This window comes from Heterobasidion irregulare, assembly GCF_000320585.1.
Source record: "Heterobasidion irregulare TC 32-1 unplaced genomic scaffold scaffold_01, whole genome shotgun sequence".
NCBI lineage: Eukaryota > Fungi > Basidiomycota > Agaricomycetes > Russulales > Bondarzewiaceae > Heterobasidion > Heterobasidion irregulare.
In genome coordinates, this window is record NW_009258197.1 from 766,384 (window position 1) to 782,607 (window position 16,224).

Consider the following 16,224-nt stretch of genomic DNA (forward strand, 5'->3'; position numbering starts at 1 on the left):
GGCTTAGGCTTGGAAGAATTTCCCGCATTTCCAGACTTTACAACGGGTCGTGGGCGCGATGGAGGCGGTGGCATCACCGGTGCCGTGTTTAGGTCACTCGTTCCAGAAAGCTGCGACAAAGGTAATCGCGAGAAGGGCTGACTCATCACGTTCACGGACTCTCGCAGCCGCCTGGACCACTGCCTCATCTGAGCATGGCGGAAGACGACCTCTATAACCTCGAATTTCTCTCTCTTGTCTCCAAAATCACACAGGAAATCGACAACCATATCGGACTCAACGACAAGACCCTTGCCGAGTTCGTCATAGAGCTACACGACCACTCCAAAACTCAAGTCGAATTCAAACAAAAGCTCAAGGATGCGGGGGCCGATTTCCCCGAGTCGTTCATCGAGAACATGGACCGTCTCATCCTCACGCTCCATCCCAAGCACAAGAAAAAGTCGGCCAAATCCAATGGCAAGGCGAAGGCCAACGGAGATGTGGAGCTGTCAGAGCAGGACAAGCAGAAGCGTCTCTTTCCTGGCCTTGCTCTCGCAGATCAAACGTGGCAACCCGCGTTCACGAAGGATGATTTAATGAAGGAGGTTGACAATATGATGTCTCAGTTTGAGACTACAGCGAAGAGACCACGATCACCCCCACGCCGCGACGAACCATCACCGAAACGTCGTCGCCATTCTCCGTCACCGCCTTCCCGTCGCAGTCCAAGTCCTCCGAGAGGGCGAGGGAACGATCGAAGAGATGATAGAAGGGGCAGGAATGGTCGGGAGAGGAAGGTATTGGACGAGAAGCCGGTGTTATACAAGATATATGACGGCAAAGTTTCAGGCTTGAAAGATTTTGGAGCGTTCGTTCAGCTCGAAGGCCTAGCTGCAAGGGCAGAAGGTACGTCTTGATATTTCTCAGTGCCCAGTTCTGTTTTCATGAGCATCTAGGCTTGGTGCATATCTCCAGTATACAAACCGGAGCTAGAGCGAATTCAGCTTCCGATCTTCTCACCCGTGGCCAGCAAGTCAAGGTCAAAGTCATGAGTGTCGCTGGTAATCGGATAGGACTCTCCATAAAGGACGTGGATCAAAAGACTGGACGCGATTTAACACCACACCTTCGAATCAAATCCGAGGCCGAACTTATCGAAGAGGAGCGTCAACGTGCCAGTCTCGCGTCATCCGGTGCGAATGCCGTCCCGTTGAACATGAAAGATGAGCCTGTTCGGTCTGCTAAACGCCTGACCTCTCCGGAGCGCTGGGAGATAAAGCAACTCATCTCGTCCGGTATCGTCGACGCATCAGAATATCCAGAGCTCGACGAGGACTTCACCAATCCTGTCATGCGTGCAGAAGTCGAGGAAGAATTGGATGTTGAGGTCAGAGAAGACGAGCCTTCCTTCTTGCGCGGTCAGACCAAGCGGACGCTTGATCTTAGCCCTGTCAAGATTGTCAAAGCACCTGATGGGTCACTCAATCGAGCAGCAGTCGCTGGAGCCTCACTTGCCAAAGAGCGCCGCGAGCTACGGCAGCAAGAGGCGAACGAACAGGCTGACTCGGAAGCACGAGATTTCAGTGCTCCTTGGCTAGACCCTATGGCGAAGGAGGCGGACAGAGTGTTTGCGCAGGACCTGCGGAGCAATTTGAGAGACCAAAAGGCTGCAGATGGCCAAGGATGGAAGGCCTCGGCATTCAATAAATCCACAACATTTGGAGAGATCACCTCCTTGAGTATCCAGGACCAGAGGAAATCACTTCCAATTTACAAGTTGCGTGACCCTCTCCTGCAGGCAATTCGAGACGTACGTCCATCGACTTTTAAATCCAACACCTTGCTCATCTCCTTTTAGCATCCGGTATTGATCGTTGTCGGCGACACTGGATCCGGGAAGACCACCCAAATGACGCAATACCTTGCGGAAGACGGTTTTGCCGATCGGGGCAAGATTGGATGTACACAACCTCGTCGTGTGGCAGCTATGTCCGTCGCGAAGCGTGTCGCAGAAGAGGTTGGCTGTCGCCTCGGCCAAGAGGTTGGGTATACCATCCGTTTTGAGGACTGCACCGGTCCTGAAACTCGGATCAAGTACATGACGGATGGTATGTTGCAGCGTGAGTGCTTGATAGATCCGGACGTCAGTCAATATTCTGTCATCATGTTGGATGAAGCCCACGAGCGGACTATCTCTACTGATGTCCTATTCGGCTTGCTGAAGAGTAAGCTCACCCTGCCTGCTCTATCTGAAAGTACACTGTTAATATTATCTTCTAGAGGCTATCAAGCGCCGACCCGACCTGAAACTCATCGTTACTTCTGCGACTCTTGATGCCGAGAAGTTCTCGAAGTACTTCTTCGGTTGCCCCATCTTCACTATCCCTGGTCGAACATATCCTGTCGAAATTCTCTACACGAAAGAGCCCGAGACGGATTATCTTGACGCTTCGCTTATCACCATCATGCAAATCCACTTGGCCGAACCTCCTGGCGATGTTTTACTTTTTCTGACAGGTCAAGAGGAAATCGACACGGCTTGCGAGATTCTCTACGAACGAATGAAGGCGCTAGGGCCTAAAGTGCCCGAACTCCTCATTCTTCCTATCTACTCCGCCCTTCCGTCAGAGGTCCAGTCCCGAGTTTTCGAGCCCACGCCGCCTGGAGCACGTAAGGTGGTTATCGCAACCAACGTGGCCGAGACGAGTTTGACAATTCCGGGCATCTACTACGTCGTTGATCCTGGATTCTCCAAGCAGAACGCGTACGACCCGAGACTCGGTATGGATTCGCTCGTCGTCATGCCCATCTCGCAGGCTCAGGCACGTCAGCGATCTGGACGTGCTGGACGCACGGGCCCGGGGAAGTGCTATCGTCTATACACCGAGGCCGCGTACCGGAACGAGATGATGCCCAACTCCATCCCAGATATCCAGCGGACAAACTTGGCGCACACGATATTGATGCTGAAGGCCATGGGCGTCAATGACCTGCTGAGCTTCGACTTTATGGACCCTCCACCGGCGCAGACCATGTTGACCGCTCTTGAATCGTTGTATGCGCTCTCGGCGCTCGATGACGAGGGACTTCTCACGCGTCTTGGGCGCAAAATGGCCGACTTCCCGATGGAGCCGCCACAGGCCAAGATGCTGATCGCGTCCGTCGAACTTGGATGTTCGGAGGAAATCTTGTCTATTGTGGCCATGCTCTCTGTGCAGAGCGTGTTTTATAGACCGAAGGAGAAGCAAGGGCAGGCAGATTCAAAGAAGGCGAAGTTCCATCAACCGGAGGGGGACCATCTGACGCTGCTGGCGGTCTATAACGGGTGGAAGGCGAGCAATTTCTCGAACCCGTGGTGTTACGAGAACTTTATACAGGCGAGGAGCATGCGGAGAGCTCAGGATGTCAGGAAACAGTTGTTGGGTATCATGGACCGGTATGTCACAGTCGTACAGGAGTACCTTGGGCAACGCTAACCTCTTTATTTCAGATACAAGCACGACATACTGTCTGCTGGAAAGGATTACAACCGCGTCCGCCGCGCCATCTGCTCAGGGTTCTTCCGAAACGCGGCAAAGAAGGACCCGCAAGAGGGATACAAAACGCTCGTTGAAGGCACCCCCGTCTACATCCATCCCTCATCAGCGTTGTTCAACCGAAATCCAGAGTGGTGCATATACCACGAGTTGATTCTCACGACGCGCGAGTACTGTCACAACGTGATGGCGATCGAGCCCAAGTGGCTCGTCGAGGTGGCGCCCCAGTTCTTCAAAGTGGCCGATGTCAATAAGATTAGTAAACGCAAGAGGCAGGAGAAGATCGAGCCTCTCTTCAACAAGGTATGTCAAATCCATGGATTAATGGAGCATGGACTGACGTATGCCTATAGTACGAGAAACCGGACGAGTGGCGGTTGTCAAAGGTCAAACGGAGTGCGAGGTCGAGTCAGACGTTCGGTTGAGGACTTTCAGATATCAGTGTACGGCTGTGCGATTGTATTCTATGTGTTTCAATTCCTATCTATTGCCCTGAATTCTAAACGATTGACGGCTTCCGCCTCACTGTCTTGCATTTGATACGAAAAGATGCTACAGATGAGTCCGGTCTGTCCTTGGCCCCTCCTGATAAGAATTCTGGTGGTGCACGATATACCCTGCTCGTCGAATAGTCCACCTTGCATCGCGAATGAGCAACTCGATGCAGATGATCGCGTTATGTGTTAACGTATCTTGACGTCCAGATGAATGTCTGATCTGTTTCGAGAGTTCAGAACGGCGCTCGGTGAAAATTGAAGCTACACACACCATTTCGGGGGTTTGTTGTATAAACCAGGACGTCTGCTCATCCGACGAATCGCATCGAGTCTGCGTTGATATAGTATTTCGCGACCTCGCCCGCTTTGGTAACGGCAGTCGCGTCGGGAACCAGCATGAACGTCTGCGCGAACACACGCGGGTGTCCCTCGATCGTTTTATTCGGGACGTTCGGGGGGTTGGCGGAGGGGCCGCCGCCGTGTATGACGGTCCCGGACACCGTCACGAGGAGCGAAGGCGGCTGGCTGCCTGCACAGTCCGTAGGTTCTCCGTCTCAGAAAAACAACAGGCGCGCTGCGAACGATCCAAGGACGACGCACCGGGTATGGGATGGCAGTCGAACGACTGCACGACGTGTTTCGTCTTTGGCATGTTGCTGACGAGCTCACGCATGCCCTGCGCGCCCTCATACGGCGTCCCGTTCCAGGTTGTGGCCGAGTTCGGGCGGTAGAAGTTGGGTATGTCGTCCGCGCGAGTGGGGGAGTCGTAGGCGCTATAGTAGAGGCGCTGGAAGTGGTCGGCGGCGCGCGCTGCGATTTCGATGCTTGGGATGACGTCTGAGTGCATGTGAGAGGTAAATCTGGAGTAGAAAGTGCTTACTCTTCCTTCGTGAGGGTGGCCATGGCCGTTTGACTGAAGCGTTGTAGAGACAAACGCTGGGAAGCTCTGGTCTTTGTTATCTAATCTCACATGATCGATGACATGCGCGCAACGCGACGCGACTTTCATCACCCTCCTCAATGCCTCATAGCGAGCCGTTATTTTATGTTGGGGTTCTTTTGATGATCTCCAACAATTTCGATTCACGAAAATGCGAATGGAAGAAATTTTGTTGATTGTAACCACTCCGAAAATTATGCTCGAGTGAACAGAAGAAAAAAAAACGTCGTGTCGAACATGCGTAGCAAAACGTGCAACAGACCGGAAGAGAAAGTCTAGATATGAGCGGGAACGGAAGTATGTATGTACGAACTGTCAGCGTCGACGATGTCGAGACACTGACAAGTGTGGGATAACATGATGAGATCGGTTCGATGCGCGCTGCGCACAACATCCGCGCATCGGCAACGAGTTTTGGGGAAGAGAAAAATGGTGGAGGGTGAATGGCGGAAGGGAGAGGATAACGAGGGCGAAAAGATGAGAGCCATCATGGAGGGTACCGTAGCGACCTGTTGCATGTATTGAGTCGCGTACGTGAGGTATGCGTACAATGGAGGCCATGGGATACTGCTATAACGAGATACCTCGGTCAGTGAGAGATGTACAATGGGTGCTGGTGTGAAGGCGGTGAGGGGTGAGTGAGACAAGTCGGGGAGGATGACGGCTGCGATAGACAGGTCATATGGATGATGCAGAAGACGACCGCAAGGCAAAGCGTGTATGTGAGATTGCGAGCTGGATTGGACGGATGGATGGGTAAGATTGGGGCAGATAGATCGACAAAACGTGTTTATGGGAATGAGATGGTGGACAGATCCGTCATGGGAGGGGTAATAGTGGGAGGAGAAAGGGAAGAGGAGGTCATATATAACCATCGCGAGCGGTCTCGTCGACTCGAATAGATGAGGGTAGATGCAGTGGTAGAAAAAGGAGGGAGACCGACCCTGAAGACACTAACGTACACTCAAATAAAGTTAGAGAGAAAGAGAACACAGAAGGGGAACGAGTATGTGGTGATTGATCCCGAAAAACGTCCGTGCAAAATCGAGAATCAATGACAGGAGATGAAGGGAAGGGAAGGAGATTCTGAGACACAGGATGGAAAAACACAAATGAGAAGTGGAATAAGCGTTAGCGATAGAATAGAGAATCACGATTCGTATTTGTTGTTGAAGGTGAGATTGGCGAGAGGGAAATCCAACGAGTGATTGAACGAGAAGTTGTTGGGCTATATGCGTGTGAGCACGTGAACGCATAGACACCTCGTGCCCTGTCTCGTCTCGCGTCGGTCCTCTCCTCTAACCATCACTGCCCTCCCAAGAAAGAAAAAGCATCAGTCCATGTCCTGATTGACACATGAAAAACACAACTCACCCTCATCATGCGCGCTCCAACCTTCTAGATTATTTACACGCGCGCGTACACCCACACCCACACCCACACCCACACCCACACCCACACCCACACCACACCACCCGCATATAATCACCATAACTCTACCCCACCCATCCGACAGCCTCAACCCCACTCATCATGCCAAATCCTATCCCACCCACAGCCCCTGGTGTAGCTGGAGTCTCGACAACGAATCCAACCTCTCCCAGCGCGCTCGGCCGAGGGTGTACGGCTGGCGGTGTGCTCTGCGCGAAGCACCATTGACGGAGAAACGCGGCATACATTGAATCGGAAGTATTCACGGCTGAGGGGTCGAGTGCGAGCTGAGACTGACTCGTATTAGGGGAGATGTTAGGGGAGCGTGTGGGAGAACGTATGGGCGAGGTACGCTCCGGGCTACCAAGATAGGAATGATTGTTGGTTGATGGTGGAGAAGGAGTAGGCGGGGTTACATTCAGCGACAGCTGGGGTCGTGCAGGCCGCGAACTCGACCCATCAAATGACTGAGGGCTATGCGCATCCGCGTTAAACCTGGCGGCCATCTCACCATCTTCTTTCACACTGCTCGTCTTCATACTGTCCTCCTGGCTCGCTTGCTCTTGCGCCGCGAAGAGGAAGCCTAGGTCAATGCTCTCCCGCTCTACCGACGGCGACTGCACAATCTCCTCTTCAGGGGACTCTATCGCCGTGGCCGGATGGCCATGAATAAGCATTCTCCCCTTCACCGTTGACCCAGTCGCCACCGGCGGCACCACGCGCGCACCAAACGTAGCCGAGAATATCGAGGCCGATGTCAGGTGAGAGTTCAAAGAGTTTGACCCTGGGACAGCGACGCGCGTGGGTGCCGCATAATGCTTCAGGTTTAGTCGCGTCCCAAATGGCATGGGCATCGACGCTGCGCGGGCAAGTGGAGGCGGGCGCGAGGCAAGAGCTACAGACGCCGTAGACTGGACGAGCGGGGAAGGACTCAAGGTGGATGTTTGCTGTTTCGAGACGGAGAAAGTGCCGCGAGACTCATGCTGAGTGACTTGTGGAGGGGGCGCTGCGGCGCTCATCGTGAACGGTCCAGCACTAGGCAAGGGGACGCTAACACCACGCTTACGCGCACTAGCCGCCGGCGATGAATCTGATGCGGCTGAAGATGGACGCGACCGGAAGCCGACGCGATAGTTGGCGCCGGAGTTGTTATCCCACCACTCGCCTTGCCCCGGGACAGTATAGCGCGCTACGAGGAAAAGTGTGCGCTCTAACAGACGCGCTTCGTAATCCTCAAGCCGAATGGTGAAAGTGAAGCGGTCCCAAGGGTCGGCAGGACCGGCGGCGAGCGCCCCAACAAGATCGCCGACGGTGCCCGTTGCTGATATACCAGCCAAGGCCTCGCTATGCGTGACGCCGCCAGCGTAGGTTCCGATTACCTCGGAGACGGTCGTCCAGTTGTCAAGCGTGAAACGCACACCAACCTGCTTCTCAAAGGAGATGTTGCGCACGAGAGCGGTCCCGCGCAGAATTGGCGGGCGTGAGGGAGGTAGGGAAATGGACTCGAGGTGTATGTTGGCATACAGGTCGGGTGAGGGTGCAGGAATAGCAGAAGTGCGGGCGAGGTCTGAATCGATTTCTGCAAGAGGAGCGTGTGAAAGAGAGGAAGGAAGGCGAGGGAAGGGAAATGCGGAGTTGGAAGCGTGTTCGGCTTCGGTCTCAGTCTCCGTATCGTCAGGATTGGTGGGGGAGGAGACGGCGGTGGGGCGGCCTGTGCGCCTGAAGAGACGGACAGACACGAGTCCTTCAGCCTGGTCCTTGAAATGGACGTTCTTCGGGACGAGCGCGGGCGTTGCAGGCTCTGATTGGGCGCGTGCATGGCGCGCGCGGGCGTAGTCGTCAGCGATAGATGAGGCGGAGGATGACTTCAAAGAAGACTTGAGAGGTTTGCCAGAGGAGAGGACGACGTGGGAACTGGCACGGTTGAATTTTGGGGCATTCGGAGGGTACAGAGAAGGGGAGGGGAGGGGAGAGGAGGACGGGAAGGGGATAGAGATGCGCGCCGGGAGGTCCTCTTGGACAAGGTCATCCGGGGTGATGAGCGGAGGTGAAGGTGGCGGTGATGGTTCATGGTCATCGTCAGCTGGGATGTGGAAAAGGGATTTTTTCTGCGACTTCCTGCGAGGGAGGGTGGCGAGGGGGGTGAACGCGCCTGGGCCACGCTCATTGGAGAATGTGATGGGGGAGCGCAGCGAGGAGGACGAGGGGGACGGCGACGGCGAGAGGATGTAGGGCATCAAGTGTGTGAAGTACAAGAGGATGGGGTGGGGAGGGCAAGCAAACGAACAGAAAGCCCTGGCCAGATAAGATAATAACAGCCATCCCGACACGTCTTGGATCAGCACCTTGACGTCAGCCATGACACCGCATTTTCCCGCCCCACCCACCATGGTCCATCCTCCTCGATGTCCCTCCCGCCCCGCAGCTTCCCCAACGTCTCTTCCCCACACCCCGCACCAGCCTTCGGATGCATTTACACTCCTCGCTCATTGTCCTCAACGTCCTCCAATTCTCTTCCAGCAGCCCTTATCCCAGCTTTCATGATGCGCCGTCCTCCAGCGGGCGTAGACCACGCCTGGGCCTCGTATCAGACCTAGCTTCCGCTCCATAATACTCCACTCCCTTCGCCGCCGCCCCTTCCCAGCCCTTCCCGCGGTCCGATTCTCTGTTGTCCTTCGCCTGCCGTCCTCAGCATCTTTACGTTTGCATTCTCCTTGTGGTTACACATTATCCTCGACGCGCGCAAAGAATCTAAACGACATAGCCTCGCCACCATACTACGGATAGCCTCAGGGATGCCAACTGCCTACGGCCTTCGCTCCGACCTCCCTCCCCTTCCCAAATTCTTCGCTTCCCCATCACGCCAAAGTTTGACAGGATCAGCCCACGCTCCCATGCTTTCAACCCAATGGGCCTACCTTTGTCCATATCCATCCGAGCGCCCGAGCGTCCGAACCCGCCCATCCGTCCACGCAGATTTGCGCCGCTTCCGCATCTGGAATCTATTTCTTCTTCTCGTCGCGTCTCGAAGCTCGGAGCCATTCATCTCGGCTTTGCATTTCAACACAGACTTCTAATTTGACAGCTTCGGATCGTGCAATTCAGTCTCGGCCCTGAGAGGCGGACAGTGTGCCTAGCGTGGGCGCTTTGGATTACAATGCTGTGTTTGCGAGGACGTCGGGCGCGTTATCCGTGTCGTCGCCGACGTGGGTCGCGATGGCGTCGGCGTGCTTGGTACCGCCCAATCGATCAATGATTGCATTTATTTCTATTCAACCTTCCTTTTCCGCATCTCTCCATTCCATACCCTGCTCGTTGCATGCTGCACACCACGACGTGTCTTCAAGCTCCTCGTCCCCCATCCTCCGGTTTCAGAGAAGAAGAAGGAAAGTCGCGATGCTTGCGCACAATACGGCGTCTCCCGCTCGAGTGCTCTCTCGAGTTCTTTTAATATCTCTCTGGACCGGATGATCCCGACGACTACCCTTCAATCTCCGTACCTGCCGACTAGATCACTCTGGCATGTTCCGAGGTCAACGTCGGTGCCGGATTATCAACCTTCATTGTTGCGGGTTTGGCCGCTCGAGGGTTGCAGGCCACTCGGAGAAACTCGTTAGGGTGACAGAGGCTGACAGTCAGAGTCGGACTGTTGGACCGTGCGTGGAACATGATCGTGACAACCTGAAAGGTCAAAGTCAAAAGTGAATCATTTGCTTCGCCTCTTTGTCTCAGAATTGTCTATGTCCGACTTTCCTGCTAATAGATTTTATAGCCCGACTTAGTGATCGCATCTCGTTTTCGTCCTCGATTGTCAGATAACGCGCAGGGCCCGCCGTAGGGTGAGTTCCAGGTCTGAGAACACGAGAACTACCGTTGATTTTACCGAACAATTAGACTACCGAGAAGCAATCTGAAGGACGGTCTAGCGCTTGCAGCCGAACATGCTCGACGATTAGAGACCTGAGACCTTGCAGCTGGAAGATTGGACAATTGGATATATCGCTCGGAACATCTGCAACCTTCACGACATTATCAATTTCTCGAGCTTCTGGAGATTTGGTTTCTTTGAACAACTTCTCATCATTGCTCGATATTAATTTCGGTCCTCTACCTACAAGGTAAGGACTTGAGGATAGACTTATCACTGCCATTTGCGCGTGTTATGCAATAGGTTTGTATCTTTCTTATGACTATACCATACACTTGTACTCATAATTCCCATAGCCTATTGCTTGGCCCGTAGCATTTGTCGCGGCTAACCACACCATATGTCTTTCGTTCTCTGCTCCGGGCTGCAAGCCCAGAAAGTACCAGATTGCCTCGGTTCCGAATACGCACTGCGCAGACGCTCATTCCAGGGGGCGCTTGCGCCGGCCGCAAATGTCTCAGATTTCAGCAACCCCATTTTTCTGCCCCGTACCTGGTCCTCGAACTTATACAGAAAGCTAAACATCAGTATGTATAGGAGTTAGGAGTGTGCTGATGAATGTGAGACCAACATACAGATCGCTGAAACCCGGCTCCATTCGATCTCACGATGCGCTGTGTCAGGCATACAACGCTTGTTGGCACTCAAAAAGTATCCCATCAACCTCATGCGTTCGAACATTCAAGCTTCAAGCATGCACAGCAAGAATTCAGTCTCACGCCTTCCGCATACCTTTCGTCGTGATAGGTTTCGAAGTTCAACCAAGCAACGCTTATCCTAGCATCCCTCCTTGCGTGCGATCTGCCTGGTCTTCCATGGACCCAAGGACTTGAAGCCTGGGATCACGTTCCCGTGCCTCATACAAGCCCTTCCATGCTCTTGTGAATGCACCCTCACCGGCAGAATGCACCCGACACACCCCTGCCCTGCGATCTGGCCTTCGCATTTGCCTGCAATCGTGCTTGCCATTACGGGCTCCCTCACCCGGCTTTCATGCGCGCGTTGCTACGTATGGAAAGTACGCGAGTCTATCTAGGCATCTAAGTTGGCTCCGCGACGTGCGATCTGACACTGCTGGCACTCCGCTGCACCTCTCGGCGATTGACCGCACGCGAGTGCCACACCTACATGTGGGCGCGTGTGGAATCTGAGGGAAGCCATTTCCTGTTTTCATTGTCCTGTAACTCTGCTCTTATCTGCGGAGCGTGCGATCTTCGCGCCGCGAAGCAGGAGCCTCTGATTTCAAGTTCACCTCCGCTCAACTAAACTACAACCTTCAGGTTCTACGCTGCCATTCTATGAACCGAAGAGGCAGTTCTGCGCATAGCTTTGGTTCCTGATTTCGTGCGTATCTATGCGCAGGGCGAAGCGTAACCAGAGCGGTGCGAGTGCGAGCCAGTCGGCACGTTCGACGCGGCAGGCGTGTATTGGGCGGATAAGGATTCGTAGCAGAGGCGTAACAGATGCTGCATGGGTCAATATCCGGGGATGATCTCGGGGATGCTGAATATGTTTTGTGTAGGATCACTAGATGGACGCCCACGGGGGCGTACATAGTGCGACCAATCACCCTCTCCCGTTCGCAAAAAAACTTTTGCGCCAGATCTGTTCTTACCTCGGTAAGCACTTAGGCTTAGTGGCCTGACATCTGGTTTCATGTAAGTTGTTTCGCGCTACATAACGGTTGAGAACTTGCGAAGACCTTTAGTCAGGCCTCGGTCCTTGCATGGTGTTGACGAATGAGGCGCTAACAATGCAGAATTCGGCTTATCGGCCTGGTGAGCATCGGGACTCCTCGTCCGACATCCTATCTTATTACTGACTGACAGGTCGACGAACTATATCCTGAACTTGATGCTTTCGACCCATGGGCGCGACCGCACCGCACTCCAGCACGTATGCACTCACTGGATATATCACCCCGCAATCACGACGTTGTTCATGATAGTGATATCGCTGAATTCTCCAGGCCGCACGTCGTCTCTATCATTTGTCACTATGTCCAGTATATGACGTAGTGTTTGGCGACCGCTTAGGACGCGTTGCTATATGCGAGGCAATACTAGGCAATTCCTTTTCAGCTGGCGCGCAAGCACTACCTGTCAAAACGTTATTGTCAGGCCAGGTAAGTAACTGCCTCCTCATTGTCTGCCATTATCCGATCAGTTTCTGCAGGGCATTCTTGCGACTCGGGAAGACTCACGACGGGCGCATACAGGCGCTTTAGAGCCGAATATTAGGACTCATGCGCGCCCGATTTCAGTGATGGCGACCTTGAATATTACGGCTCACTGCAGTCGTACGTTCTTGTTGGGCAGTTTTGACCCGACAGGTCCAGCGCTCTCGGCCATGACGTCGCCATTGTGCTGATCGTGCTCGGAATATACGTCGAAAATCCGATGAAGGATATCCAGTCACCGATATTCGCGCGCAGTTGTCAACGTCCGAGTGCAGCTTCGGTAGCCCATACTCCTTATTACGTGGACGCGTCCATCGCCGCAATCGGAGACGCCTTCATCAACGTTGCAAGCATGTATACTCATCGTGCAGGTCGAGAGGTGAACGCGCATCAGTTGTCTCATGTGCTTAACCACGTCCTTGCCCCTCATCATCACGGCCGTGGTCATAGTTTTAAACGTCCGTTTCGGTTCAACTTCTATGCTGGAGAAGCAGAGACTCACTGGCGGCTTCGATGTTACTTCTCACAGACTTCACATGCGATGTGAGAAAAGCTGGCCACGGCGTGCCTCTAGTCACCCAATTACGGCGTATGTGACCCCTGACATGGTAAGAATCGTGATCACGTCGCGCAGGTTATCAGCTGAGCCAGGACGAACTTCCAGGATCACCCTCATCGTCATTGTTCCGCCCTCCTGACCCACAACAAGCGCTGCGGCGTCGGTGAAGTTGTACGTACTGATACATCAAACGCGCACGGGTTTCCAATTCCAGTCCTCAGGGAAGCGTTGACCGTGCGTCATCTTTGATCTCGGAATTCGAGGAGTAGGAGGCGGGTTTACGGATGAAAGGACGGACATGAGATGGTCCCTCGCAAGGTGTGTAGAAACTTTGCATCAGAAAAAATCACTACAATGAAATATGCTCCCACCTCAGTATGACGGCGGCCCAGTCTAGAGGCCTGGGGGAGGGCCAGTCTTATACATCTAGTTATGACAACGGCCGAGGATCTCAAAAGGACCCTGATGACGACGTTGCTGATGCCCGCGCAACAGATGGAAGATTTGACAGCGCAGCGGGAATCAAATTTGCGTCATAGCATCCACTATCCCCACTCCTTCACTTCACCTTTGTTTCTTCTCGATCTCCTTCGGGCGTGGATCCGCTGAGACACATGCCGTAGCATGCCGTGAGGGAGTGCGCGTCATTGATATGGCACACGCGCTCTAAACAACTTGCGGATGTTAATTCCGTGGCACGGACGCAGGGCTAGGCTCAGTGTTCTAAACGTAGATCGAAAGTTGTCTACGAATCTAGAAGACTTCACTGGATGCAGGAGCGGTTAGCATTGCTGTTCCGATGGCTATATTCAAAGACTGGCTTTACAAAATGATCTTTCGACAAGGGCGCAGGCATGCCCCTCCTCGCGAAGTGTCTCGCGAATTTTTCGACAGTCTCCATCCTGTTTCATATCTCTGCATCGCGCTCTATCATGTCCACATGTCTCATCGTGCTAGACACAGCTGCACTCCGGATTGATCCCACCTCTATAATTAGATTTTTTGTTCACTGGCTCCCTCAGGCCACTGCTTTGCTGAAGGACCGCTTTCTTAGCTATGGGTGAGAACCAAATATCAAGTCACTCCCGGCGCACACTAGAGGCTGGGTACCCGGTTGGAACCATGGACTATCTTTCTCATTTTTGACAGGCTCTGTTGGTCTGACTTTCGACCTCATTCGCGTTCCGACCTCACCGAAGAGGAGCTGGTACGTCTCGATGTCATTAACTAGTTCCGCTACCTCTCCGAGACTAGACTAGGCCGAAGGCGCTATGTCTATGTCCGTTGTCCTTGAAAGATGGTCAATTCCTAACACTCCAACATAGCACACCCGGTACTATTTTGAGTAATACTCTGTTCGTTGACTGACAACATCACCTTCTTCCACTAGCCCTTCTATTCTGATACTTGCATGCAACATGTCGCGGTCAGGCCTCACTTACTCTCATCCCGATCAGTCTGCTGATGATCTTTTTCGGGCCCTTGCGCGGCGAAGATGATTGATCAGCGCTCAGCCTTCGAGCCATTGAATAGCGTCCATGGTGCCTATAGCTGGGCTCAATCTCAGGCCGCCGACAAGACACGCTCCGTCCCTTTGAGGAGGGCGCACACAGCCATAGGAAGCCGACCGACCGACCGACCGGTGGCTATAATTATCAGCGGTAGAACATTCGAGGGCTGTAATAGAAGGACGGATCGCGAACCATATGTATCGTTCTAGTCCATGGTTGGTCATAGAGAGTGTGTGTTTCCCTTGTTCCCAATGCCTTCACTGTAAAAATGACTAAAGCTCGTTGTGAGCTCTAACACGCCTCCCGCTGAAATATTTGTCGCGCCATAAGGTGCAATACACAATGTGTTGTCAGTTCCTTGATCTATTCGCCAGAGCCCAAACGAATAAGCACACAGAAGTCCACGAACGAAACTGTCGGACGATATCAACCAATATTGTCTCACGTGAAATACATACCACCTCACTCAGGACACTACGTTCATGCCGACGACGGTATCCCTCCCCATCACCTCCGTCCTCAGGTGGCGCAGCCCCGGAATGTTCTCGATCCCATCGGCATATCCAATGCCATGTGCGCCGACGATAACAGGGGCGACCGTGATGACGAGAGTGTCAACCAAACCATGTTCGGACGAAGACGATAGAAAAGACTTGATGACCTGAGCGCCACCCTCCACCATGACAGATCGGATGCCTTCCGAGCGTATGGCTTGCAGCACTTCTGGTAATGGTAGGTCTGTATCGACGGATGGCAAGTCTGGGTCTTTATTATTGTCAAGCGATGCTCAGGGACAATATGCCAGTGAGGCGGACATACGAAGAGGTTGCCGCTCGATCAAGATGACTTTGACGCCTGCTCTTTCTAGGACCGATTTCCTTTCTTCCCAAGCTTTGGCTTTAGCCTCTTCATCCTCGTTCGCCCAAAATCCGTCCACTTTCTGTGGACGAGACGAAACGACCCAAGGAGTTATGCCGGCTCCGAGAGCGGCATTGGCGATGAGCTTGCATTTGGGTGGGACTCGTAGGTTGGAGTCGAGAATCAGAGGACGAGGGTGATGATAGTAGCGGAAATGAGATTCCTGCGAGGGGAATGGCAGGTGTCGGACTAGATTGATAGCAATGATTCTCACACAATATTGCAAACGCAGCGGGATAAGCAGACGACAAACCGTTCAACTGAGGATTATCATTCAATGCGGTGCCAACGCCGATCAAAATCCCATCGTGCATGGTCCGCATCCTACCTATTAATGAGCATATTGATTTTCGTGATTTCATCTGTACTCACCAATGCGTCATTTTCATACTTTCCTCCCCACTCAAGATCAGCTGCAGCCCAGCCTTACCTGCGATCTTTGCATCCAGAGACTGAGCAAATGTGAGGGTGACATATGGACGGTCGGGATCCGGCGACACAAGAGATTCTATCGCTGATGTGCCAGGCTTTTTCCCTTCAAGTGGAGTGCCAAGCACTGTGTTCAGAAAATCTGGAGGGCCTGGCGGTGGAGGTTCAGGAGGGCCCACGACAAGCGATGTCTGGAGGTTTGTGTTTGATGACAGTCCATACTGCGTACCGGAATCCAAACACGCACCTCCAACGAGTCCAACAGAGAATCCATGTGTACCGATGGCTATCGAGACGGGGAATATATTTCAGCA

The 16,224-nt window shown here is 53.3% G+C and overlaps 10 protein-coding genes across 10 annotated transcripts; 5 read left to right on the top strand and 5 right to left on the bottom strand.

Annotated features, from left to right (window-relative positions):
* Window positions 1-194: 194 nt before the first annotated feature.
* Window positions 195-3,943, top strand: HETIRDRAFT_413081 (uncharacterized protein; the record flags this gene model as incomplete). Its single annotated transcript, XM_009542393.1, has 6 exons — window positions 195-888; window positions 939-1,792; window positions 1,841-2,207; window positions 2,263-3,418; window positions 3,473-3,821; window positions 3,872-3,943. 6 exons carry the CDS (start codon window positions 195-197, stop codon window positions 3,941-3,943), a joined length of 3,492 nt encoding a protein of 1,163 aa, XP_009540688.1.
* A 39-nt stretch (window positions 3,944-3,982) lies between these two features.
* HETIRDRAFT_456624 (uncharacterized protein) lies at window positions 3,983-4,918 on the bottom strand (the record flags this gene model as incomplete). The annotated part of the gene is made up of 4 exons (XM_009542394.1): window positions 3,983-4,235; window positions 4,287-4,544; window positions 4,616-4,839; window positions 4,896-4,918. The coding sequence occupies 3 exons, from the start codon at window positions 4,916-4,918 to the stop codon at window positions 4,324-4,326; spliced, it is 468 nt and encodes a 155-aa protein (XP_009540689.1). The 3' UTR covers window positions 3,983-4,235; window positions 4,287-4,323.
* Window positions 4,919-5,110: 192 nt separating this feature from the next.
* On the bottom strand, window positions 5,111-5,889 carry HETIRDRAFT_145132 (uncharacterized protein). Its single transcript, XM_009542395.1, has one exon. It carries the CDS (start codon window positions 5,828-5,830, stop codon window positions 5,231-5,233), a length of 600 nt encoding a protein of 199 aa, XP_009540690.1. The 5' UTR covers window positions 5,831-5,889; the 3' UTR covers window positions 5,111-5,230.
* Window positions 5,890-6,451: 562 nt separating this feature from the next.
* Window positions 6,452-8,746, bottom strand: HETIRDRAFT_149399 (carbohydrate-binding module family 21 protein; the record flags this gene model as incomplete). Its single annotated transcript, XM_009542396.1, has 1 exon — window positions 6,452-8,746. One exon carries the CDS (start codon window positions 8,744-8,746, stop codon window positions 6,452-6,454), a length of 2,295 nt encoding a protein of 764 aa, XP_009540691.1.
* Window positions 8,747-8,791: 45 nt separating this feature from the next.
* Window positions 8,792-9,463, top strand: HETIRDRAFT_447381 (uncharacterized protein; the record flags this gene model as incomplete). Its single annotated transcript, XM_009542397.1, has 2 exons — window positions 8,792-8,970; window positions 9,031-9,463. The coding sequence occupies 2 exons, from the start codon at window positions 8,792-8,794 to the stop codon at window positions 9,461-9,463; spliced, it is 612 nt and encodes a 203-aa protein (XP_009540692.1).
* A 1,171-nt stretch (window positions 9,464-10,634) lies between these two features.
* On the bottom strand, window positions 10,635-11,414 carry HETIRDRAFT_437520 (uncharacterized protein). Its single transcript, XM_009542398.1, has one exon. It carries the CDS (start codon window positions 10,837-10,839, stop codon window positions 10,642-10,644), a length of 198 nt encoding a protein of 65 aa, XP_009540693.1. The 5' UTR covers window positions 10,840-11,414; the 3' UTR covers window positions 10,635-10,641.
* A 754-nt stretch (window positions 11,415-12,168) lies between these two features.
* HETIRDRAFT_166213 (uncharacterized protein) lies at window positions 12,169-13,040 on the top strand (the record flags this gene model as incomplete). Its single annotated transcript, XM_009542399.1, has 3 exons — window positions 12,169-12,210; window positions 12,381-12,439; window positions 12,647-13,040. The coding sequence occupies 3 exons, from the start codon at window positions 12,169-12,171 to the stop codon at window positions 13,038-13,040; spliced, it is 495 nt and encodes a 164-aa protein (XP_009540694.1).
* A 444-nt stretch (window positions 13,041-13,484) lies between these two features.
* On the top strand, window positions 13,485-13,661 carry HETIRDRAFT_166214 (uncharacterized protein; the record flags this gene model as incomplete). The annotated part of the gene is made up of 1 exon (XM_009542400.1): window positions 13,485-13,661. One exon carries the CDS (start codon window positions 13,485-13,487, stop codon window positions 13,659-13,661), a length of 177 nt encoding a protein of 58 aa, XP_009540695.1.
* A 245-nt stretch (window positions 13,662-13,906) lies between these two features.
* HETIRDRAFT_166215 (uncharacterized protein) lies at window positions 13,907-14,116 on the top strand (the record flags this gene model as incomplete). Its single annotated transcript, XM_009542401.1, has 1 exon — window positions 13,907-14,116. The coding sequence occupies one exon, from the start codon at window positions 13,907-13,909 to the stop codon at window positions 14,114-14,116; it is 210 nt and encodes a 69-aa protein (XP_009540696.1).
* A 913-nt stretch (window positions 14,117-15,029) lies between these two features.
* Window positions 15,030-16,184, bottom strand: HETIRDRAFT_447382 (uncharacterized protein; the record flags this gene model as incomplete). The annotated part of the gene is made up of 5 exons (XM_009542402.1): window positions 15,030-15,301; window positions 15,383-15,670; window positions 15,735-15,805; window positions 15,854-16,101; window positions 16,158-16,184. 5 exons carry the CDS (start codon window positions 16,182-16,184, stop codon window positions 15,030-15,032), a joined length of 906 nt encoding a protein of 301 aa, XP_009540697.1.
* Between the last annotated feature and the right edge of the window lie 40 nt (window positions 16,185-16,224).